Source organism: Oncorhynchus tshawytscha, linkage group LG04 (genome assembly GCF_018296145.1).
Source record: "Oncorhynchus tshawytscha isolate Ot180627B linkage group LG04, Otsh_v2.0, whole genome shotgun sequence".
In the NCBI taxonomy this organism is placed as follows: Eukaryota; Metazoa; Chordata; class Actinopteri; order Salmoniformes; family Salmonidae; genus Oncorhynchus; species Oncorhynchus tshawytscha.
Window position 1 is genome coordinate 18,516,938 of NC_056432.1, and position 25,899 is coordinate 18,542,836.

Genomic DNA, 25,899 nt, shown 5'->3' on the forward strand with positions numbered 1-25,899 from the left:
AAAGAAGATGGTAAAAAATCGAAAATTCGTGAAAAAGTCGAAATTCGGAACATTTTATGTTGAAATGTTAGCAGACTTAGAATGTTGTTTAACAATAGGAAAAAATGAATACAGTTAATCGCTTTTATAGCACAAATTATATTATAACATTGACATTATTGTTAACAGCATTAAAAGTAATGATTATTATCCTGAAAAACATAAACAGAACATGTAAAGTGTTGGTCCCATGTATCATGAGCTGAAATAAAAGATCCCAGAAATCTTCCATAAGCACAAAAAGCTTATTTCTCTCAACTTTTGTGCACAAATTTGTTTACATCCCTGATAGTGAGCATTTCTCCTTTGCTAAGATAATCCATCCACCTGACAAGAGGTGACATATCAAGAAGCTGTTTAAACAGCATAATTATTACACAGGTGCACCTTGTGCTGGGGACAATAAAAGGCCACTCTAAAATGTGCAGTTTTGTCACACAACACAATGCCACAAATGTCTCAAGTTTTGAGTGTGCGCAATTGACATTCTGACTGCAGGAATGCCCAACAGAACTGTTGCCAGGTAATTGCATTTTCATTGTCATGTGAAATCCATATATTAGGGCATAATTTATTTAAATTGACAGATTTTTCTATGAACTGTAACTCAGTCAAATATTTTAAATTGTTGCCTTTTGTGTTGATATTTGTGTAAGGACAGTAATACAAATAACAAAACATTATTTATGCTACTATTAATAATAATAGTAATAACAACATGAATAATAATATTGTACTGATACATGTTAGAAAACACTTTTAAATCCCATTGTTAATTAGCCCACTCGATTGCACGATGTTCAGTACATTTTTCATATTGGACATACTGTACATTGTGTCGCAGTAAAAGGGGGTCTATTCTGCTCAGGAGCACCTCTAGTTTCCAAAGGAGCGTATATACTCTGTACTTCATATGAATTTAAGATGACCTATTAATTTTGAATGACTATAGTCAGCTCGTGATGATACTGGGGGAAAAAACATTTTAGGTACTTTTCCAAGACTAGATGTGAAAGAATAATCATCTGTTGAATGTTATGGTGCATGATTCTCTGAAATGTAATGTTTGTCTTTCAAGAACTGAAAGCCTGGTACCTTTGAAATGTGATGTTCCTCTCCTTGTAAATATATTGTTTAAATTCATAACCATTATTCTACTTAAGACAAGAGCCACAGGGCTTGAATTTGTTTTTACCTTTTTTGAACTTTTATTTAACTAGGCAAGTCAGTTAAGAACAAATTCTTATTTTCAATGACGGCCTAGGAACAGTGTGTTAACGGCCTTGTTCAGGGGCAGAAAAACATGAGCCAAGTTGCATGGCTCAATAATAGGTTTTAGTTCCTTGCTGGAGGCCACTGGACACAGATATTTAGCAATTTAAGAACTAGATTACCCTTGAATAAGTGTAAAATATAATTCAGTTGGTATGTAGTTCAATTAAACAAACAAACAAGTGTATGGCACTTTGTCAAATGTCACAGAACTCCCAACCTCGGAAGGAGCAGGCCTTTTCCTGTTCATAATATAACACAATCTAAAACACAGGGGTTGATGGTATTAATCTGACTTGTGTTCAAGATGGAGGAAATGTGGTAAGAAAGTAAAGAACTATTAACAAAATCTCTGCACATTCTTAAAAGGATGATATCTCAAAGTCTTTGTATTTTCTTGGTAACCATTTTCTTCCTGGTAAAATTTGAAATCTAGGGTTATAATTCTACATGTAAAATGATTTGTTCTGTATGCCTACTATATTTTGGAGCAGACTTGTCATGGAAAATTCCAACCCAGTAACAAACATGACCAAACCAAAGGAAACATCAATGAGGTCATCAATAACTAGTTCCATTAACTTTCACCTAATGTAGCTATTAATATCATGACCATGTCAATTAAACATTATTTCCCGCATGCAGAAATAATTTGTTTTTCAGTGCTGGTACAGCACAGGGCGCATTCCAACCTGTAATATATTTCGGGAATGGGGGCTAGACCAAAAGCATGGACCAGTGAATCTCTTTTAAGATTGAATTCAAACGGTTATAAGCTGCCGTCGCTGCTCATTTAATTACAATTTGCATATTAGAAGTACTCTAGGAAATTAGGGAAGTGCAGTATCCTGTCAATTACCCCAGACAGGAAGCACAGCAACGCCCTATGATTTGAGTAGCTACCATCATGCAAATCTACACTATACAGTGCATTTGGAAAAAGTTCAGACCCCTTGACTTGTTCCACATTTTGTTACGTTACAGCATATTCTAAAATGGATTGTTTTCCCCCCCTCATCAACCTACACACAATATCCCATAATGACAAGGCAAAGACAGGTTGACATTTTAGCAATTTTATTTATTTTTTAATATCACATATACATAATTAGTCAGACCCTTTACTCAGTACTTTTTGAAACACCTTTGGCAGCCCTGTATTAGGAATTAGTCCCATTCTTCTCTGCAGATCCTCTCAAGATCTGTCAGGTTCGATGGGGAGCGTTAATGCACAACTATTTTCAGGTCCCTCCAGAGATGTTCGATCGGGTTCAAGTCCGGGCTGGGCCACTCAAGGACATTCAGACACTTGTCCCGAAGCCACTCCTGTGTTGTCTTGGCTGTGTGCTGAGGGTCATTGTTCTGTTGGAAGGTGAACCTTGGTCCCAGTCTGAGGCCCTGAGCGTTCTGGAGCATGTTTTCATCAAGGATCTCTCTGTACTTTGCTCCGTTCATCTTTGCCTCGAGCCTGACTAGTCTCGCAGTCCCTGCTGCTGAAAAACATCCCCACAGCATGATACTGTCACCACTATGATTCACCATAGGGATGGTGCCAGGTTTCCTCCAGACGTGACACTTGGCATGCAGGCCAAAGAGTTCAATCTTGGTTTCATCAGACCAGAGAATCTGGTTTCTCATGGTCTGAGAGTCCTTTAGGTGCCTTTTGGCGGACTCCAAGCGGGCAGTCATGTGCCTTTTACTGAGGAGTGGCTTCCATCTGGCCACTCTACCATTAAAGCCTGATTGGTAGAGTGTCGTAAAGATGAGAGAACCTTCCAGAAGGACAACCATCTTCACAGAGGAACCCTGGAGTGCTGTCAGTGACCATCAGGATCTTGAGCACCTCCCTGATCAATCAATCAAATGTATTTATAAAGCCCTTCTTACATCAGCTGATGTCACAAAGTGCTGTTCAGAAACCCAGCCTAAAACCCCAAACTGCAAAAAATACAGGTGTAGAAGCACGGTGTCTAGGAAAAACTCCCTAGAAAGGCAAGAACCAAGGAAGAAACCTAGAGAGGAACCAGGCTATGAGGGGTGGCCAGTCCTCTTCTGGCCAAGGCCCTTCTCCCCCAATTGCTCAGTCTGACGGGGCAGCCAGCTCAAGGAAGAGTCTTGGTGATTCCAAACTTCTTCTATTTAAAAATGATGAAAGCCACAGTATACTTGGGACCTTCAATGAGGCAGAAATGTTTTTCTACCGTTCCCCAGATCTGTGCCACGACACAATCCTACCTCGGCGCTCTACAGACAATTCCTTCAACCTCATGGCTTAGTTTTTGCTCTGACATGCACTGTCAACTGTGGGACCTAATAATAGACAGGTGTGTGCTTTCCAAATCATGTCAAATCAAATGAATTTACAACAGGTAGACTCCAATCAAGTTATAGAAACATCTCAAGGATGATCAATGGAAACAGGATGAACCTGAGCTCAATTTCAAGTCTCATAGCAAAGGGTCTGAATACATGCAGTACCAGTCAAAAGTTTGGACACACCTACTCATTCAAGGGTTTTTCTTTATTTTTACAATTTTCTACACTGTAGAAAAATAGTGAAGACATCAAAACTATGAAATAACTCATATGGAATCATGTAGTAACCAAAAACGTCTTCAACAAATATTTTAGATTCTTCAAAGTAGCCATGCTTTGCCTTGATGACACATTTGCACACTCTTTGCATTCTCTCAACCAGCTTCACCTGGAATGCTTTCCCAACAAGTGCTCCCACATATGCTGAGCACTTGCTGGCTGCTTTTCTTTCACTCTGCAGTCCAACTCACCCCAAACCATCTCAATTGGGTTGAGGTCGGGTGATTGTGGCCAGGTCATCTGATGCAGCATCCATCACTCTCCTTCTTGGTCAAATAGCCTTTACACAGCCTGAAGGTGTATTTTTGGGTCATTGAAAAACAAATGATAGTCCCACTAAGCGCAAACCAGATGGAATGGCATATCGCTGCAGAATGCTGCGGTAGCCATGCTGGATAAATGTTCCTTGAATTTTAAATAAATTACAGGCATTGTCACAAGAAAAGCACCCCCACACCATCACACCTCCTCTATGCTTCACAGTGGGAACTACACATGCAGACATAATCTGTTTACATACTTTGCGTCTCACAAAGACACAGTGGTTGGAACCAACAATTTGGACTCATCAGACCAAAGGACAGATTTCCACTAATCTAATGTCCATTGCTCGTGTTTCTTGGCCCTAGCAAGTCTTCTTATTATTGGTGTCCTTTAGTAGTGTTTTTTGTTGTTGCAGCAATCAGACCATGAAGGCCTGATTCAGGCCTGATTCATGCAGTCTCCTCTGAACAGTTGATGTTAAGATGTGTCTGTTACTTGAACTCTGTGAAGCATTTATTTGGGCTGCAATTTCTGAGGGTGGTAAACTCTAATGAACTTATCCTCTGCAGCAGAAGTAACTCTGGGTCTTCCTTTCCTGTGGTGGTCCTCATGAGAGCCAGTTTCATCATAGCGCTTGATGGTTTTTGCGACTGCTCTTGAAGAAATGTTCTAAGTTTTTTAAATGTTCCAGATTGACTGACCGTCATGTCTTAAAGTAATTATGGATTGTTATTTCTCTTTGCTTATTTGAGCTGTTCTTGCCATAATATGACTTGGTATTTTACCAAATAGGGCTATCTTGTATACCACCCTAGCTTGTCACAACATAACTGATGGCTTCAAATGAACTTTTAACAAGGCACACCTACTAATTGAAATGCATTCCAGGTAACTACCTCATGAAGCTGGTTGAGAGAATGCCAAGAGTGTGCAAAGCTGTCATCAAGGCAAAGCGTGGCTACTTTGAAGAATCTCAAATATAAAATATATTTTGAATTGTTTAATACTTTTTTGGTTATTACATAATTATTCTACAATATAGAAAATAGTCAAATAAAGAAAAACCCTTGAATTAGTACGTTGTCCAAACTTTTGACTGGTATTGTATGTAAATAATGTTTTTCTGTGTTTTATTACCAATACATATGCAAAAATTTCAGAAAACCTGTTTTCGCTTTGTCATCATGGATTACTGTGTGTAGATTGACGAGGAAATAACGTTTTTAATCCATTTTAGAATAAGGCTGTAAATTAACAAAATGTGGAAAAAGTCAAGGTGTCTGAATTCTTTCCAAATGCTCTGTATATACAAAGTATGTGGACATCCCTTCAAGTTAGTGGATTCGGCTATTTCAGCCACACCCATTGCTGACAGGTGTATAATATCGAGCACACAGCCATTGAATCTCTATAGACAAACATTGACAGTAGAATGGCCTTATTGAAGAGCTCAGTTACTTTCAATGTGTCAACATCATATGGTGCCACCATTCCAATAAGTCAGTTCGTCAAATTTCTGCCCTGCTAGAGCTACCCCGGTCAACTGTAACTGCTGTTATTGTGAAGTGGAAACATCTAGCAGCAACAACGGCTCAGCCGCGAAGTGTTCAGCACGTTAAAGTTGTCTGTCCTCGGTTGCAACACTCTCTACCAAATTCCAAACTGCCTCTGGAAGCAACGTCAGCACAAGAACTGTTTGTTGGGAGCTTCATGAAATGGGTTTCCATGGCAGAGTAGCTGCACACAAGCTGCTATTGGATTCTGGAGCAGTGGAAACAAGTTCTCTGGAAAGATGAATCACGCTTCAAATCAGCCTTCTTCACCACACTGTCTGTGTGGGTGGACCATTTCAGTTTGTCAGTGAAGTCCCCGATCATCTCCTTTGTTTTGTTGACGTTGAGTGAAAGGTTATTTTCCTGGCACCACACTCACAGAGCCCTCACCTCCTCCCTGTAGGCTGTCTCGTCCTGGTTGGTAATCAAGCCTACTACTGTTGCGTTGTCTGCAAACTTGATGATTGAGTTGGAGGTGTGCATGGCCACACAGTCATGGGTGAACAGGGAGTACAGGAGGGGGCTGAGCATGCACCCTTGTGGGGCCCCTGTGTTGAGGATCAGCAAAGTGGAGGTGTTGTTTCCTACCTTCACCACCTGGGAGCGACCCGTCAGGAAGTCCAGGACCCAGTTGCACAGGGCGGGGTTCAGACTCAGGGCCTCAAGCTTAATGATGAGCTTGGAGGGTACTATGGTGTTGAATGCTGAGTTATCGTCAATGAACAGCATTCTTACATAGATATTCCTCTTGTCTAGATGGGATAGGGCAGTGTGCAGTGCGATCGCGATTGCATCGTCTGTGGATCTATTGGGGCGGTAAGCAAATTTAAGTGGGTCTAGGGTGTCAGGTAAGGTAGTGGTGATATGATCCTTGACTAGTCTCTCAAAGCACTTCAACATGACAGATGTGAGTGCTACTTGGCGATAGTCATTTAGTTCAGTTACCTTTGCTTATTGGGTACAGGAACAATGGTGGACATGTGGTGACAGCAGACTGGGATAGGGAGAGATTGAATATGTCCGTAAACACACCAGCCAGCTGGTCTGCGCATGCTCTGAGGACGAGGCTAGGGATGCCATCTGGCCCGTCAGCCTTGCGAGGGTTAACACACTTAAATGTCTTACTCACGTCGGCTACGGAGAAGGAGAGCCCACAGTCCTTGGTAGCAGGCCTCATCGGTGGCACTGTGTTATCCTCAAGGCGGGCGAAGAAGGTGTTTAGTTTAGTCTGCCACATATGTCTCGTTGAATTGCGACTCCACTTTGTCTCTATACTGACGTTTTGCCTGTTTGATTGCCTTATGGAGGGAATAACTACACTATTTGTATTATGACATATTCCCAGTCACCTCGCCTCGGGTTAAATGCGATGGTTTGGGCTTTCAGTTTTGCACAAATGCTGCCATCTATCCACGGTTTCTGGTGATCGTAGGTTATAACAGTCACAGTGGGTACAACATCTCCTATTCCTGATAAACTCAGTCACCGTATCAGTATATTTGTTAACGTTATTCTCAGAGGCCACATGGAACATATCCTAGCATGATCAAAACAACCTTGAAGCGTGAAATCCAATCCAAACCGGTGTTGAATAGTCCTTAGCGCAGGTACCTCCTGTTTGAGTTTCTGCCTATAGGAAGGGAGGAGCAAAATGGAGTCGTGATCAGATTTACCAAAGGGAGGGCGGGGGAGGGCCTTGTAGGCATCCCGGAAGTTGGAGAAGCAGTGGTTGAGTGTTTTAGCAGAGCGAGTACTGCAGTCAATATGGAGAAGGTGGAAAGTTTTAAGTTCCTCAGCATTCACATCACGGACAAACTGAAATGGTCCACCCACATAGACAGTGTGGTGAAGAAGGCGCAACAACGCCTCTTCAACCTCAGAAGACTGAAGAAATTTGGCTTGGCACCTAAAACCCTCACAGACTTTTACAGATGCACAATTGAGAGCATCCTGTCGGGCTGCTAGTTGCTTGTCACAGTTGCTGGTACAGCAACTGCACCACCCACAACTGCAAGGCTCTCCAGAGGATGGTGCGGTCTGCACAACGTATTACCGGAGGCAAACTACCTGCCCTCCAGGACACCTACAACACCCGATGTCACAGGAAGGCCAAAAAGATCATCAAGGACAACAACCACCCGAGCCACTGCCTGTTCACCCCACTACCATACAAAAGGCGAGGTCAGTACAGGTGTTTCATAGCTGGGACCGAGAGACTGAAAAACAGTTCTATCTCAAGGCCATCAGACTGTCAAACAGCCACCACTAACACAGAGGCTGCTGCCTACATACAGACTTGAAATCATTGGCCACTTTAATAAATGGATCACTAGTCACTTTAATAATACCACTTTAATAATGTTTACATATTTGCATTACTCATCTCATATGTATATACTGTATTTTATTCTATCTATTGCATCTTGCCTATGCCGCTCTGTCATTGCTCGTCCATATATGTATATGTATATATTCTTATTCCATTCCTTTACTTAGATTTGTGTGTATTAGGTAGTTGTCATGTGATTGTGAGGTATTCTAGGTTGGGTGAACAAAAGGACTTGATTTCCTGTATGTTATCACAATCACACCATGAGTAGTAACCATGAAACATACACCCCGGCCCTTCTTCTTCCCGGGGAGATATTTATTCCTGTCTGAATTGAGAACCCAACTGGCTGTACTGACTCAAACAGTATATCCTGAGAGAGCCATGTTTCCGTGAAACAGAGTATGTTACAATCCCTGATGTCTCTCTGGAAGGAAATCCTCGCCCTCAGCTCGTCAACTTTATTATCCAGAGACTGACCTTTAGTGAGTAATATACAGTGCCTTGCGAAAGTATTCGGCCCCCTTGAACTTTGCGACCTTTTGCCACATTTCAGGCTTCAAACATAAAGATATAAAACTGTATTTTTTTGTGCAGAATCAACAACAAGTGGGACACAATCATGAAGTGGAACGACATTTATTGGATATTTCAAACTTTTTTAACAAATCAAAAACTGAAAAATTGGGCGTGCAAAATTATTCAGCCCCCTTAAGTTAATACTTTGTAGCGCCACCTTTTGCTGCGATTACAGCTGTAAGTCGCTTGGGGTATGTCTCTATCAGTTTTGCACATCGAGAGACTGAAATGTTTTCCCATTCCTCCTTGCAAAACAGCTTGACCTCAGTGAGGTTGGATGGAGAGCATTTGTGAACAGCAGTTTTCAGTTCTTTCCACAGATTCTCGATTGGATTCAGGTCTGGACTTTGACTTGGCCATTCTAACACCTGGACATGTTTATTTTTGAACAATTCCATTGTAGATTTTGCTTTATGTTTTGGATCATTGTCTTGTTGGAAGACAAATCTCCGTCCCAGTCTCAGGTCTTTTGCAGACTCCATCAGGTTTTCTTCCAGAATGGTCCTGTATTTGGCTCCATCCATCTTCCCATCAATTTTAACCATCTTCCCTGTCCCTGCTGAAGAAAAGCAGGCCCAAACCATGATGCTGCCACCACCATGTTTGACAGTGGGGATGGTGTGTTCAGGGTGATGAGCTGTGTTGCTTTTACGCCAAACATAACGTTTTGCATTGTTGCCAAAAAGTTCAATTTTGGTTTCATCTGACCAGAGCACCTTCTTCCACATGTTTGGTGTGTCTCCCAGGTGGCTTGTGGCAAACTTTAAACAACACTTTTTATGGATATCTTTAAGAAATGGCTTTCTTCTTGCCACTCTTCCATAAAGGCCAGATTTGTGCAATATACGACTGATTGTTGTCCTATGGACAGAGTCTCCCACCTCAGCTGTAGATCTCTGCAGTTCATCCAGAGTGATCATGGGCCTCTTGGCTGCATCTCTGATCAGTCTTCTCCTTGTATGAGCTGAAAGTTTTGAGGGACGGCCAGGTCTTGGTAGATTTGCTGTGGTCTGATACTCCTTCCATTTCAATATTATTGCTTGCACAGTGCTCCTTGGGATGTTTAAAGCTTGGGAAATCTTTTTGTATCCAAATCCGGCTTTAAACTTCTTCACAACAGTATCTCGGACCTGCCTGGTGTGTTCCTTGTTCTTCATGATGCTCTCTGCGCTTTTAACGGACCTCTGAGACTATCACAGTGCAGGTGCATTTATACGGAGACTTGATTACACACAGGTGGATTGTATTTATCATCATTAGTCATTTAGGTCAACATTGGATCATTCAGAGATCCTCACTGAACTTCTGGAGAGAGTTTGCTGCACTGAAAGTAAAGGGGCTGAATAATTTTGCACGCCCAATTTTTCAGTTTTTGATTTGTTAAAAAAGTTTGAAATATCCAATAAATGTCGTTCCACTTCATGATTGTGTCCCACTTGTTGTTGATTCTTCACAAAAAAATACAGTTTTATATCTTTATGTTTGAAGCCTGAAATGTGGCAAAAGGTCGCAAAGTTCAAGGGGGCCGAATACTTTCGCAAGGCACTGTACTCGGAAGCAGTGGGTGGTGTGCGCGCCTCCTGAGTCGGACTAGAAGTCCACTCCTTGTACCTCTTTTAAGCCGGCGATGTTTTGGGTCAGCCTCTGAAATCAGTTAAATTGCCCTGGGGGGTACGAACAAAGGTTCAGAATCGGGAAAGTTGTATTTCTGGTCATAATGCTGGTAATGCCGGCTGTGTGCAATAACAACAAAACAATTCTGCCCTAATAATGTAAGAAATAACACATTAAAAAAACGAAATACTGCAAATTGCCTAGGGGCTAGAAACTCGGCTGCCCTCTCTATCGGCGCCATTTTGCCTTGGGGCTAGAAGCTTGGCTGAGAGACTAATCTATATTTGGCAGATGCCAGGAGACCACTACCTGCCCGAATGCATAGTGCCAACTGTAAAGTTTGGTGGAGGAGGAATAATGGTTTGGGGCTGTTTTTCATTGTTCGGGCTAGGCCCCTTAGTTCCAGTGAAGGGAAATCTTAACGCTATAGCATACAATTACATTCTAGACGATTCTGTGTTTCCAACTTTGTGACAACAGTTTGAGAATGGCCCTTTCCTGTTTCAGCATGACAATTACCCCAGTGCACAAAGCGAGGTCCATAAATTAATGGTTTGTTGAGATCTGTGTGGAAGAACTTGATTGACCTGCACAGAGCCCTGACCTCAACTCCATCGAACACCTTTGGGATGAATTGGAACGCCGACTGCGAGCCAGGCCTAATCGCCCAACATCAGTGTCCAACCTCACTAATGCTCTTGTGGCTGAATGGAAGCAAGTCCCCACAGCAATGTTCTAACATCTAGGGGAAAGCCTTCCCAGAAGAGTGGAGGCTGATATAGCAGCAAAGGGGAGACAAACTCCATATTAATGCCCATGATGTTGGAATGAGATGTTCGACGAGCAGGTGTCCACATACTTTTGGTCATGTAGTGTATGTATCATAAATTTAATAGCTTTTGGGTAATAAGATCAGGTAGCGGTAGCCCACCAACCGCTTGTCTATTCGGTTGGTGGGATACTTTGGAGTCGCTTTTCTTCTGAGGACACTCCCTGCTACCACTGTCCGACGTCACCGGCTAGGAGTGGATGTCTCTGTTATAAAAACACATGGAGAATTAAGGACAGGGGAAGGCTGAACGAAAAACGTATTTTTTTCCAACTTTATTATAAGCAAACGTATAGCAGAATAATTTAAGTTTCCCTGTTTTTGAAAGCACACGGATGACGCGTTTTTCCGTTTTGGGAAGTAGGCTAATGTGAGATTGGTGCGTTTTTTCTTGTGTTTTTCTTTCGTCAGAGAGAAATAACAGTATTCCTGTCTTGCGGATTGGAGTGTAAATCCGCCATATTCGGCTTTACCACGTCCGGGAGTCGAGTAATTGGAAATAAAGCGAACACGTTTATTCATGTATTTCTCATCGAATGGATTATGGGACTATTAGGATACGAAGACATGCTTTAAAAAAAATATGTGAAGAGGATGACTGGGCAAGAATGAGAATGCTTATCACATAGAACATTACGTATGATTGTTTTAAACGGTGCTGATGATCATATTTAGAAGGAAAATCAGACTACCCAATTAGAATTTCTGACATTTAGTTAACTCCCCGAGCCACTGTTTGCTGCCTGACAGTCCGTCAGAAAGCGAAGCGAAACGGGGGGGCAACAATTTCTCAAATAGCCTATACATTTTCCTCTCCCCCCAGGCTATGCCACTTTATAACGCGTCCATGTTTTTTTTGCAGCTGTAATGGCGTGATTTGATATCCGTTAATTGTTTTTTTTAATCGCAACTGGAATCTGCGTAGTGTATAAAGAAGGAGGAAAGGTGATTTTTAAAAGAATGACCCTAGACGCCATAATGGCGTGTTGCCTAAGCGAGGAGGCGAAAGAATCCAGGCGGATCAACGACGAGATCGAAAGACAGCTCCGCCGGGATAAGAGGGATGCTCGCCGGGAATTGAAGCTGTTGCTTCTCGGTAAGCTAGTGGTAATGATGAGTGATGAAAATAGAGGCGAAAATTCATTTTGGGTGGTGCTGCGCAAGCTACTCCTGAAAACCAGACTAACTTTGTAGCCAGCCACACATGCCAAATTGTAGCAGTTCTATCAATCTCAAGTATTCCAAAGCAATTGTATTTGAATATTGCTACCATTTAGAAGACAAAAAAAATCGCACGAACCATCCAACTATTCATTTCATTACGTAGTAACTAGGATGATAGACTTGTGGTGTCTGTCTGTTTACGGACGAGGCCAAAGTCTAGGCGTTTTATTGGTAGCAATTACAGGGTCGAGAAATCCTGCGCTAAACATGCGTTTACCTGCACTACATATAACACATGTAGACGTTCTTGACTGTTTCGAGTCGGAACGTTTGGCCCAACAATCTGTGCACGCGACTCTCCCACTTCTCTGAATGACAGCCTTTTTTAAAGGCACACTCTGGGATACAGCTTTCTGTTCAATGGTAATTTCAATTCCTGACATTTAACCTAACCATTGACTCATGAAGAATATAATTTATGAATGCTTAGCACAGCTGCCTTTTTCTATCACACCCCCAAAATATAAAGGTTTATTCGTGTTTACAAACATGAAGCAAGAAATAGGCTAATACCTTCAAAATATGTTTAAATCTATCATGTAGATGTCATGGATTGTCAGTCCTTGCATCTAGAGCTATGTCTATGAATTTGAGAGGGGTTACATTTCCCCAGCTCCATCCCTCAGCTTCTGTATAGGCCTATATCAGGAAAAGTGGCAGGTTTAATCTTTTACTAAGTTACTATTCAAGTCTGTCTGTTTTGATCCGTTTTGGACATAGGCCTGGCATACTGTATGATGAAAGTTACTTATGTAAAAAGCTGGGTTGTAAATGGACTTGGTTTGAAAGGGGCAGATGTCATCAAATCAACTCCTAGCTGCCTGAACTGAAAGCCAGCTCTGGGTCAGTAAATTGCATTTTCCTCACACTTTCTGCACGGCAGCAGCCGCAACAATTCTTTGAAATGCAGTATTGGTAATTCACAGAAGAAACAGGTCATTGTGAGGGGTCATTACTAACACACTAACAGTGATCGTCCACTTTAGTTTTATGGGTGTATCGAACAAGTCCAACAGTTGTTAAACGACTCTGTCCCCAAATGAGTTTGGGGAGTGCATATACAGTGAACTTTAGCATTGTTGACATTTTTGCATCATTGACGTTCTTTAAGAATAATGTAGCTCAGTTAGCCAGGATAGCAATAGTGTGCAATTGCAGCTCACAATTCAGTGTGTTCCTGCATGTGGGCATTCCTTGCTAGCTAGCGGGAGCGACACCGGTAGACAGTGTCCTTTGCTCCTACCTGCCAAACACCTGCCCTCACCGTCGTTAACAGAATTGCAGGAAAACAGTGCCTGATTGGCGGGAGCGAAGGACACTGACTATCGGTCGCCTCCCACTAGCACAGCAGGGGGAGGCTGGGGTAACACGGTGTGTTAGCTAGCTTGACAGTTAGCGACACCGTGTGCTTGCTAGTTAACTAGCACACGGTGTTGCCCTCGCCTCCCGCTTGCTGTTTGCCAGAGTCCTCCTTAGGACTAGCTGGCTAAGCTAGCACACAGTGTCCTTCACTCCCGCCTGCCGAAAACTTGCCTTCAGTCGATAACAGAACTGCATGAAAACGGTGCCTAACAGCCTTGGGGCAAAGGACACTGGCTACCCATGTACTGCTAGCTAGCTACCTTTGTCGGTTCCGCCCCTTCTTCTGGCATCCAACATTATTGTGCATTAACACCACCTACCGTACTGGAGAGCTTCCGCCTGTCCAAACTTAACATGTACCAATAGAAGTATAAAAAGGGGTTCCTGCAGATGCAGGAATGCCCACATGCAGGAACGCCCTGAATTGCGGAACATAATTGCAGCCTTCTCCAGAATAATAGGTTCCTAAGTCACTTTGGATAAACACTTCTGCTAAATGGCGTAGTTGTATTATTATTATATTGTAACTATACTAGAGCATTGGCCATGTGTCAGTTTCCTTACTTGAATGCAACCCCTCATACACCACTCAGAATACAGGGGGTCTCTAGAACCAGGCAAACCCTATAGAGTTCTGACACTCTACATTGAGTGAAAACCGGTGGGGTCTCAGTCTACTCATTGGATCTTTGTCATCACAGAATAATTTTATTCCATTTGAATTTAAAATTCAGAAATGTAAAAACGTAATTTGTGTTCACTTCCTGAATTGACTGCCTTTAATTGAAATTGAGCCCAAAAAAAGCGTCCACATGCTTCCCAGCCAAAACAGTTCAGAAGAGTTTGTGCATATATTATGAGGACGTTTTGGACTTTAGTGAGGGTTTTTTCGGCTGTACAGGCACACCATTTTTTTTCTAGAGGCCAGCCGAAGTTCGGAGCTGAAGTCTACGCCCATTCGTTGGTGATTGGTCAACCATAGTGATTCTTCAGTAAATTCTTTGTGGTCATTCAACGAGAGACTTTTTATGCACGTTTTCATTGGGAAATACTGCACCAAACATCTTAGTTAGATGAAAAATTGCATGACTAAGATCTCCTCTGCAAAATGATGACAGATTAATGACCGATTCTTAAATTATCTTAGATTAATTCAGACTATTTTGAGGAACTGTATACTGGCTACGGCATCTCAAAATGGACAAACAATACTATTGCAATTTTTCCAGTTCTTCAAGCGAAGGTCTTTTAAGAGAGTATGCCAGCACACTCGTTAGGTTCACCTAGACGACTTTGACTAACCGCCAGCCGAACTGAAGAATGCTGACGCCTTACCTAAAGTATCTTAATGGGACCACCCCTAAAGCAGTCTGTTTGTGAATTCAGGTGGGATCCTGGGTAACATGTATTCTATCACATACCATTGGAATGTCTGGTGCAAGTGTATAGGATACTTCAGATGCATAATATAAGAACATCAATATTATAATAGAAAGCACTATAAATTAAATGTATTATGTTAGGCTACTTCATTATTATTTTATTTATCCTTGACCATCATTTGTGTTGTCTACAGCTACACGTCCTCATAGAAAGTAGATGCACAATTCACAGTAAAAAGAAATGCAAGCAGTCTGTCTATGATGTAATATTTCCAAAGTTGCGTTAGTTCCCTAAAAAATGACTTGTGTCAATGTTATGATGTAATCCGTGTGAGAGAAGCTGGTAGAGTGATGGGGGAAGACTGCTGCCTGGATACAGGCCAGCCTTATTCTGTGTTCGTAACCAAGTGGGAATTTATCACATACGACTAGGAAAAATCCACTTGAACGACCCTCCAACTGGTAATTACTCGTGGGAAACTCGTCGATCATCCCTGAGCTCCGATTTCTCCCACGTGCGGAACTCAAATGTCACCTACTAAGGAAATGACCTCAAACAGCATTTTTGGCAGTTAAATGTAACAAAACAGTATTTATAAAAAGCTAACTATAAATGTGTTTTTTTTTACTCTTTAAATTGCTTACAAGCTTGATAGCTGCACATTTAGGTTATGGTTTACGCATCTTGTTGGCCGTTAGTCAATCAGCATTTATCAACGACTTCAAAGCACGTGAATGCATCCAACTGGTATTTACAACTTCACAACTGGTAAATCCCACCTCCCACTTGTTAACAAATGGAGCATTAGAACACAGTACTGGTCTCTATGGTTTAGGCCTGATTTACCTGCTGCTCTGTTTGTGACAATCACATCAATGCTCTATAGACATTGGTGTAAAGTACTTAAGTAAAAATACTTTAAAGTACTACTTAAGTTGTTTTTTGGGGTATCTGTACTCTACTTTAAATATTTATATTTTTGACAACTTTTACTCCACTACATTCCTAAAGAAAATAATGTACTTATTATTCCATTAATTTTCCCTGACACTGAAAAGTACTCGTTAGTTGAATGCTTAGCAGGACAGGGAAATGGTCCAATTCACACACTTATCAAGAGAACATCCCTGGTCATCCCTACAGATGACCTGGTGGACTCACTAAAAACACATGCTTAGTTTGTTAATTTTGTTTGAGTATTGGAGTGTTCCCCTATTTATCCGTAAATGTAAACAAAAACAACAAGAAAATGGTTCCGTCTGGTTTGCTTAATATAATGAATTTGAAATGATTTCTACTTTTACGTTTGATGCTTAAGTATATTTGAACATTTACTTTTGATACTTAAGTATATTTAAAACCAAATACTTTTACTCAAGTAGTATTTTACTGGGTGACTTTCACTTTTACTTGAGTCATTTTCTATTAAGGTATCTTTACTTTTACTCAAGTATGACTACTGGGTACTTTTTCCACCACTGTATATAGACCAGTGGTTCCCAAACTGTGGGTCGGTACTCACTTGTGGGTCCCGGCAGGGGTCCGGGTGTGTCGTGGGATGCCATTTTTTTTTTTTGTGCATTTCAAAAACAAATATATTTTGTTATTTAAAAAAAATATACATTTAAGTGTGAACTTAAATGACTAAAATCAAAAAAGTATGTAGAAAAGATAAGGGACTTGTATATTTTTGAGAACTTACAATCAACAAAATAAAAGCTAGACAATCAGGCACCGTTGATTTTGTTATAATGTTCGAGCATATGAACACAGCATTAGCTATGTCAAAATGCATAGAATTTGCTTAAAAACTGCAAAATTCTCTCAGCTCCATGCCAACATGTTTAGAATTGCAGGAAATTAGCTTTAAAAATACATGTTCCCTCTGATGCCAGATTTTATATTTTTTACTTATTATTTGGTCTGTGTATGTTTTTTTTCACTGCTCAACCCTTATGGTTGGTTGCGACTCAAAAGACACCTCAATTGGTGGGTTATGAAGCAAAAAAGTTTGGGAAGCTTTCTCTACTTCCTGTGTTGCTGTGTTTGACTCTGGGTTAGAGGGTACCACTTTCTGTAGGACCCTAACCGTATGCCTGGCAACACCCTTAGTCTGCAAAAGATCTACATGTACTTTACAACAGGACCAGCTGTCTATAGTCCACTGGTTTCAGTCCCAGCCAAAGACCAGTTGATGGTTTCATGTCTACTATCTCTAGTTATCAGAGTCATTCACCAGAGATGTGTTCTATCTCTGACCCAGAGTTACAGGCAGTGATGTGTTGCTCCCTTTCTCCCACAGGACACACCTGCTTGCCCTCCCCTCCTCTCCTTATTTGTAAATTAAGAGGTTCTTCTATCTCCTCTCAGAACTGTGTGTGTGTGGGGGGGGGGGGACCTTACAGTGAAATGCTTACTTACAAACCCCTAACCAACAATGCAGTTTAAAAAATACGAATAAGAAATAAAAGGAACAAGTAATTAAAGAACATCAGTAAAATAACAATAGCGAGACTATATACCGGTGCTACCGGTACAGAGTCAATGTGCGGGGGCACCGGTTGGTCGAGGTAATATGTACATGTAAGTAGAGTTATTAAAGTGACTATGCATTGATAATAACATAGAGTAGCAGTGGTGTAAAAGAGGGGGGGAGCAATGCAAATTGTCTGGGTAGCCATTTGATTAGATGTTCAGGAGTCTTATGGCTTGGGGGTTTGGACCTAGACTTGGCGCTCCGGTACCGCTTGCTGTGCGGTAGCAGTGAGAACAGTCTATGACTAGGGTGGTAGAGGTACATTTAGGTTCTGTTGAGGACCCTTGTAAAGGATCTCTCCAGGATCCAGATCTAGAACTCACATCACAATAGTTATTGTATCCATGGAGATGTTGTTCTTGGTCACTGACCAGGCCAAGAAATCTAAGGAGCTGGCAGGAGCAGCCAGGAAAGGAGATTGAGAATGTGTGTGTGTGTCTAAATGTGAATAGGGCTGTAATAGGTGATTATGGTTTGTTTGTCTTGACTCTGGGTCAGATGCTATCCTTGTCTGGATATAGTGCCTCGCACTTCTTCAATTACCCATTCCATTTCCAAGATGGCGTAGCAGTCAGACATCTTTGTCTTCGTCTTGTGTCCTGTGTGTTTATCTTTTATCTGTATGTATATATATATATATATATTGTATTATTGACTGTATGTTTGTTTATTCCATGTGTAACTCTGTCTTGTTGTTTGTGTCTCACTGCTTTGCTTTATCTTGGCCAGGTCACAGTTGTAAATGAGAACTTGTTCTCAACTAGCCTACCTGGTTAAATAAAGGTGAATTAAAAAAAAAAAGTATTCCTTCCTTCCCCATCCTCAACTCACCCCTCTCCCCTTTTACCAGGTACTGGAGAGAGTGGGAAGAGCACCTTCATTAAACAGATGAGAATCATTCATGGCGCCGGCTACTCAGAGGAGGACAAGCGAGGCTTCACCAAGCTGGTGTACCAGAACATCTTTACTGCCATGCAGTCCATGATCCGTGCCACAGAGACCCTAAGGATCCCTTACAAATATGAGCACAACAAGGTAAGGAGGGAAAGAGGGAATGAAGTGTGTGTGTGTGACAGTGAGAATGAGAGATGTGTTACTGAGAGTAATCTCCTCCTTTATGCTATCTTTCATGGAACAGTCATCCACAATCACATCCTGTCTGTTTTGGCACTTCCTGTGTCTTCCTGTCACGCTCATCCAACCCCCTTCCATGTCATCCAGACAAGGGTTTGTGTGTGAGTGAGAGGAAAGTCATCTGGTGGACTAAACCTAATTCTGCCTATTCGTTTGACCAAATAGTGGTGCTATCCCCTTTCGGTTACAAAAAGTTGGGTCTGCAGAAAAGAAAGTTCTCAAGTCACATCTAGAACTGCAGGTAATTCCACATGAAACTGGCCAATAGAGGAACTGAGACCTATCTGTTATCGACTGGCCAGGTCTCATTTGAATCCCTAGGCCTGGTGTGACATCTGACCATGTAGTCTCATGTTGTTATTTGAGGATTGGATGGTTCCCTTATGTATGTTCAGTGGTTTATCTGTTGTTCGTTAGTGTTCATATAGTCTTATTGATTAAATCACAAGTGGCCTGTATTGTATATGAAGCCTGTGGTATTTTCCTGTTGTGCTGGCTTAACGATTGGATACTTTCAACAGGGGGCAGTAGCATGTCATTCCCAGGTTGTCACTAGGAAAAAACAATCACTTCCTTTTTGGGTTTTGGTAACAAGGTACAGTAGAAATAAGTCATGAGGTGAGGCCAGATAAGGAAGTGAAGACAGTCATGTGACAGGGGAATTCATTTTCCTTTTTGTAAGTAACATTAGAATGTGATACTTCTGGAGTTGGGCTATGTGGTAGCTTCATATTAGACCCTAAGAGTCATCTGTGGAACGGCATAGTGAAAGAAAAAGGCTGCGTTTTTAGGTTATTTTTTTGCAGGCTGTGCAGCTCAGAAGATATGATATTATTGGACTTCCTGAGATGTTAATTAAACACCTCTCCTGGAGTCATGGGATCTGATCATCTGTGCACTACAATTGCAAAATAGACCACCTGGAACGCGTCCATACTCATCAACCGTCAAGATTGCAAGCCTCTGCCTGGGTTCTGCTTTAGTCCCATTTCAGACACATAGAACCTTGAATTGATGCCATTTAATTGATATGTTTGTTTCTGTCGACTGAAAGTCTAACCTGGAGGTTAAACCTTAATCAGTTTTTTTCCTCTCTCAGGGCAACGCTAACGTGGTCCGAGAGGTGGATGTGGAGAAAGTCAGCACGTTGGCAAACCCCTACATAGACGCCATCAAGTGTTTATGGAACGATCCAGGCATCCAGGAAGCTTACGATAGGAGACGGGAGTACCAGCTGTCAGACTCTACCAAATAGTGAGTAAATGAGATCTCTAACTCTACTTATGAAGGCCATTCCTGCGAGTTGCTAACTTCAATCCCAGACAGACAACTTCAATGGTCACGATGTTATAAATACTGTGCTTTTATCTATGGTCAAATAGTTAGTAAATACAAGATTTCATGGTCGACTGACTGTTCCCTAGGCTGCCAACTTAAAATGTCCGACCATGTCTTTGGTCATTCTTTTTCTATACTTTCATATATTATCATCACCTGTCAGTGGGCACAATACTTTTTTTGTCTCCGTAGTTACATGAATGCGCTGGACCGGATCGCAGAGGCCTCTTACCTTCCCACCCAGCAGGATGTGCTGAGAGTTAGGGTCCCCACTACGGGCATCATTGAGTACCCCTTTGACCTCCAGAGTGTCATCTTCAGGTAAGCCAACCATCAAGCTCACTGGGCTATTCTATTCTAACAAAGGAACAATGGAATAGAATGACACCCTGAGATGAAGGATTGTCTCAGTTCTCACACTAGCCACTATGTACTATTCCACTTCCATAATGATGTAGTGGGGAAAACAGACCAGTGGGTACAGCTCTATCAATTGATGTTATATTCTTGGGGTATCTACCCTCAGTGGCCAGTTAATTAGGTACACCCATCTAGTACCGGGTTGGACCCTACCTTTTCTTCCAGAACAGCTAGAGTTCTTCAGGGGATGGAAACGTTGCTCAAATGGTATCAAGCGACCTAATGTGTGCCAGGAAAACATTCCCTCCACCATTACACCAGGCAGGATGGGGCTATGGACTCCTGCTGCTTACGCCAAATCCTGACTCTGCCATCAGCATGATGCAACAGGAACCGGGATTCGTCAGAACAGGTGATGTTTCTCCACTCCTCCATTGTCCAGTGTTGGTGATCACATGCCCACTGGAGCCGCTTCTTGTTCCTAGCTAATAGGAGTGGAAGTCGGTGTGGTCATCTGCTGCAATAGCCCATCCGTGACAAGGACTGGCCAGTTGGGCATTCCGAGATGCAGTTCTTGACACCACTGTTGTAGTGTGCTGTTATTTTCACAATTCTCTCCATTCTCCTTCAACCTCTCATTAACGAGATATTTTCGACCACAGGACTGCCGCTGACTGGAAGTTTTTTTTCTTTTTTTCGCAGCATTCTCTGTAAACTCTAGACACTTGTGCATGAAAAGCCCAGACGGCAGAGCGTTTCTGAGATACTGGAACCAGCGTGCCTAGCACTGACGAACATACCACGCTCAGGTCACTCGTTTTGCCCATTCTAATGTTCAATTGAACAGTAAGTGAATGCCTCGATGCCAGTCGGTCTGCTTTTATATAGCATCCCAAGACCACATGAGCACTGTCTGTAGGCATAAACCATTTTGGCAATGGGGTGTTGTACCTAATAAATAGTGTGTAGTACCAGCTTGGAAGTTCACTAAAACAATGATCATGTAGCGAACACGAATAGGACCTACAGTATATTTCCATGCCAACTCGAGTGGTACTCAAGTCATCTGCACCTAACGTTGCTCCTCTGTTCCTATGACAGGATGGTGGACGTGGGGGGTCAGAGGTCAGAGAGGAGGAAGTGGATACACTGCTTTGAGAATGTCACATCCATCATGTTTCTGGTGGCACTAAGCGAGTATGACCAGGTGCTCGTAGAATCTGATAACGAGGTGAGCGTTGTTATTAACAACTGTACTGTATGTCTATTTAACACACACACACACAACAGGGCCGGCGTTATGGGTGGGCCTTAGGGGGTCTGCCCTACCGTACTTCCTTGCTTGTCCAAATAAAATATTTAAATATAATTTTTTACTGAGACGAGCGATGACAAAGACTCAATCTCAGATAAAGCATCAAAGCAAGCTAAACAGTGCCCCTCTGTCTCGGTATGTGTAGCCCATGTATCTGATGCTGTCTGGCTAAAAAGGGTTATGGCATGTCATATTCTTTTTGTCCATAAAGCATCAGGTACATGGGATATTTTATTTAACCTTAATTTAACTAGGCAAGTCAGTTAAGAACAAATTCTTATTCACAGTGATGGCCTACCGGGGAACAGTGGGTTAACTGCCTTGTTCAGGGGCAGAACGACAGAATTTTACCTTGTCAGCTCGGTGATTCGATCTAGCAACCGTTCGGTTACTGGCCCAACGCTCTAACCACTAGGCTACCTGCAGCCCTGGATATATATATAGTAAGACAGAGGGGCGCTCACTCAGATGCTTTCTCTAGTGAGTTTCAGCTACTTGCGAATTAAAGGAATGTTGGCGGGTGCACAGGATGCTGTTCAGATGCTGGAATGATTTTTGGACGAACGTGCGAAAGTAACCTACTTTTTGAAGGGATTTGTTTGACAATCAGATGAAAAAATTGACTGTGTTAATGCCACATTAAAAAGGTAATACATTTTGACAGTTAATTGACATGTCTTTTACTATTAAACCCATAAAAAAAACAGGTGGTTCCGTGAAGAAAAAAATAAAATAAAAAACCTTACCCACCTATTAAATCAAATGCCCGTCCAAATGATTCGTTCTGGCGCTGGCCCTGACACACACACAAAGTTAACAGTAGCACTTTGCATAAAGTTACATCATTTGACAATAGGACTCCCAATAATATCCAAAAAAGCAAGTTAAATACAGGTCTCTGAAACGTTGTACAATTGTCACTCAAATTACATTATTACAATGGACAAAATAATGTGAATATCTGTGGCTATGTTCTTCTCTCTCAACTATGGTGTACAATAGACACGTGTATTAGAGGCACACCTCTGCGCTTTTGAAGGTGAAAGGCTTTTCCTTATTTAAAATAATGAAGATAAGTTATTTTTCCAGCTAGACTTCCCTTCCACTTGGAAAGCAGTTGTAAATGACTCCTGCAGCTGTTTTGAATACAGCCTCGGGGCGACAGAACTTCCTCAAAGGCACACCATCTTTTTGTTCCCAGCAGTTTCCAGCATGCTCTTGGTTTTTTCACTGTCTGTGTCCTTGGGAGAAATAACTGAGACCATTAAAACATCATGGTGACGATACAATAGAAACAGCATAAGACCAGTTGGTTGGCTGTAAAGCTGTGAAATTTGATCGTTTTGTCACCTGTACTTCAGACCTCCATGCAAATCGGAGAATTGTGAGACCTGAAAGATTGCTTGTGGAGCATCGCACACAAATGAGCAGAGATTTGTGACAATACTCTTGTCTATATGGATATGGCATCATAAAATGGACTTTGTGGATCACTTTAGGTGCGGTGTGTATCTAGCAATGAATGTAAAGGTTAAAAGAAAGTACATAGCAGCCCAGTGGTGAAATGAAAAGGCATCTGGAGGCCATCTCTCTCTCTCCCTGATTTAAAGCCTGTACTTAACGGGATAGTGTAGCTAAACTATCCCTTTTTAATGAAAGCAGCTGGACTTAAACTGTGCTCTTCTACTCTCGTTTCTCTCTCAGAACCGAATGGAGGAGAGTAAAGCCTTGTTCAGGACCATCATCACATATCCCTGGTTCCAGAACTCTTCCGTCATCCTCTTCCTCAACAAGAAGGACCTCTTGGAGGAGAAGATCATGTATTCCCACCTGGTCGACTACTTCCCAGAGTTTGACGGTGAGTGGCCTCTGGGGAAAAAATATAGTTCCTTTTTACTTAAAGCCCATGAGTATAATGGTTTATAACTTGTTAAAAGCATTCATGAGCCTTTTTATAATGTGTAATAACAAGGCTTATAATATGATTATGTCTCTAACATAGGTCCCCAGAGAGATGCCCAGGCTGGCCGCGAGTTCATCCTGAAGATGTTTGTGGACCTGAACCCAGACAGCGACAAGATCATCTACTCCCACTTTACCTGCGCCACAGACACGGAGAACATCCGCTTTGTGTTCGCCGCTGTCAAAGACACCATCCTGCAGCTCAACCTGAAGGAGTACAACCTGGTGTGAAACCATAGAGTTCGAATATTAGAAGGGACTTCAGCATTAGCACAGCAAGGCTGAGGCCCAGAGACCTTTCTCTAACTTACTCTGTCAAATCTGTGAAGAAAAAAAGAATGGTTGCATAATATTAATTTATTGCCATTGTTGACCTTTTTTTCTATTTAAAAGAACATGATTGAAGGATTTAGGGGGTTTGAAGGTCACTGTTGGATGTGTAAAGCACAGTTCCTCCAATTATTCTAATTGTTTTTAGCTTTATTTTTTAAGACACTCAATGTGACTGCTGGGTTCTGTCCAATGCCTCTGAACTTGATTCCAAGGTGCTCCCGCCATTTAGTTTTTGATTCGATCTAGTCGGTCCATTCCAGCGCCAGTCTGTGGCCCCACTCTCCTGCTTGTCAACTAAGACCTCTGGAGTTCGAATTCATGAATGAACACATTTTTCTTCCCCTGACAGGGTGAAAAGTGTTGACACTGTGATTTCTTAAAATTATTGTTTTGATTATTGCATCCACTTTAGTACCGTTTGACGTGTACAATCAGCCACACAGTAGGGCAGGAGGTCAGTCATTTAACTGGGCTGTATAGTGAGGGGGCATCATGATGCTCATCGTCCATTGCAGTCCCTAGGGTCAGGAGTCAGTTATTTTGGAATCAAGTTGTGCTGTACCAGGCTTTTTAAGGTCCTATTTATTGCCGATGCCAAAAGGATGTAGCGTTAACTCGAGGCTCCCTTTCACACTGTTAACTAGAAAGAGTGTTGGAGGCAAGACAGGACACAGCCTTTTGAAGGATCCAAGAGTTTACCGTGCGCACGTGTGACCTTTTTAAAGTGTTTCACCACGTTTTTGGTTAGACTTTTCTCCCCCATCTTGTATTAATTGTTGAATGCCAAAAACCACTTCTTTGAGTCAGTAAGTCAAGCCTGACAAAACACTCATTCACTGGAGTTCGTAGGGTCGTTGTTGTTAATGCCAATCGTAGTGGCCATTGTGAGGATATGATAATACTATTGACAGTAGAAGCTGAACTCCGCTAGTGACCGGTTGTGAGTATGTGGACGGTTGTAACCATAAGCCCCTTTTTATTAAAGGCTTGAGTTTGGAAATCCTTACAAAGTATGAAATGGTTATTTTATTTTGCCCAGACAGAGGCAGGGACTGGCGGATGGAGGACCTTGCTCTGCTGATGGGTGACAGTCAGATGTGAGAATCTGCCTTTGAAAGAGGTTATTCTCTTGTAGAGGGGCTGCTAGTCTTCTCTCACTGCCTGGACTGAGCTGGGCCACCGCAAATGCAGCTATGGCAGCCAGTCATAGCTCCGAGGTCTCACGTAGACTGAGCAACCACAATGCAGCTGTGTCCTTTTGTTGTACGATCACAGCACGGCTGTCCGACTGTTTTAGTTTGTTAGCAGTGGAGATGATTAGTTGTTTCCCACGTTAAAGGGGGCGGAGCATTGATTTGTACCTAAGTAATCCCTCACTTCTCAGTGGCTCTGACCCCCAGTTATTTCTCTGAGTATATCTTCTTGTAACAATGCCCTAAGCCTGTAATTGACATTGAGGCATAGTGCAATTATGAATGCTATAATCATTGTACATCTCTCTCATTTATATATACAGTTGAAGTTGGAAGTTTACATACACTTAGATTGGAGTCAATAAAACTCGTTTTTCAACCACTCCACAAACTTCTTGTTAACGAACCTATGGTTTTAGCAAGTCGGTTAGGACATCTACTTTGTGCATGACACAAGAAATTTCTCCAACAATTGCTTACAGATTATTTCACTTATAATTCACTGTATCACAATTCCAGTGTGTCAGAAGTTTACATACACTAAGCTGACTGTGCCTTTAAACAACTTGGAAAATTCCAGAAAATGATGTCATGGCTTTAGAAGCTTCTGATAGGCTAATTGACATCATTTGAGTCAATTGAAGGTGTACCTGTGGATGTATTTCAAGGCCTACCTTAACTCCGT

At 41.9% G+C, this 25,899-nt stretch overlaps 1 protein-coding gene across 1 annotated transcript; it reads left to right on the forward strand.

The window, feature by feature from the left end:
• The first annotated feature begins 11,260 nt into the window (after positions 1-11,260).
• Positions 11,261-25,620, forward strand: LOC112248262 (guanine nucleotide-binding protein G(q) subunit alpha). The gene is made up of 7 exons (XM_024417144.2): positions 11,261-12,170; positions 18,430-18,614; positions 19,813-19,967; positions 20,244-20,372; positions 21,513-21,642; positions 23,431-23,584; positions 23,729-25,620. The coding sequence occupies exons 1-7, from the start codon at positions 12,035-12,037 to the stop codon at positions 23,917-23,919; spliced, it is 1,080 nt and encodes a 359-aa protein (XP_024272912.1). The 5' UTR covers positions 11,261-12,034; the 3' UTR covers positions 23,920-25,620.
• The last annotated feature ends 279 nt before the right edge of the window (positions 25,621-25,899 follow it).

Excerpts from the sequence above, each read along its gene's own strand:
- LOC112248262 (XM_024417144.2), top strand. The coding sequence starts at position 12,035 with ATGACCCTAGACGCCATAATGGCGTGTTGCCTAAGCGAGGAGGCGAAA. Across the intron at positions 21,643-23,430 it reads TCGTAGAATCTGATAACGAG|AACCGAATGGAGGAGAGTAA; the intron begins GTGAGCGTTGTT and ends TTTCTCTCTCAG. Across the intron at positions 23,585-23,728 it reads CTACTTCCCAGAGTTTGACG|GTCCCCAGAGAGATGCCCAG; the intron begins GTGAGTGGCCTC and ends TCTCTAACATAG.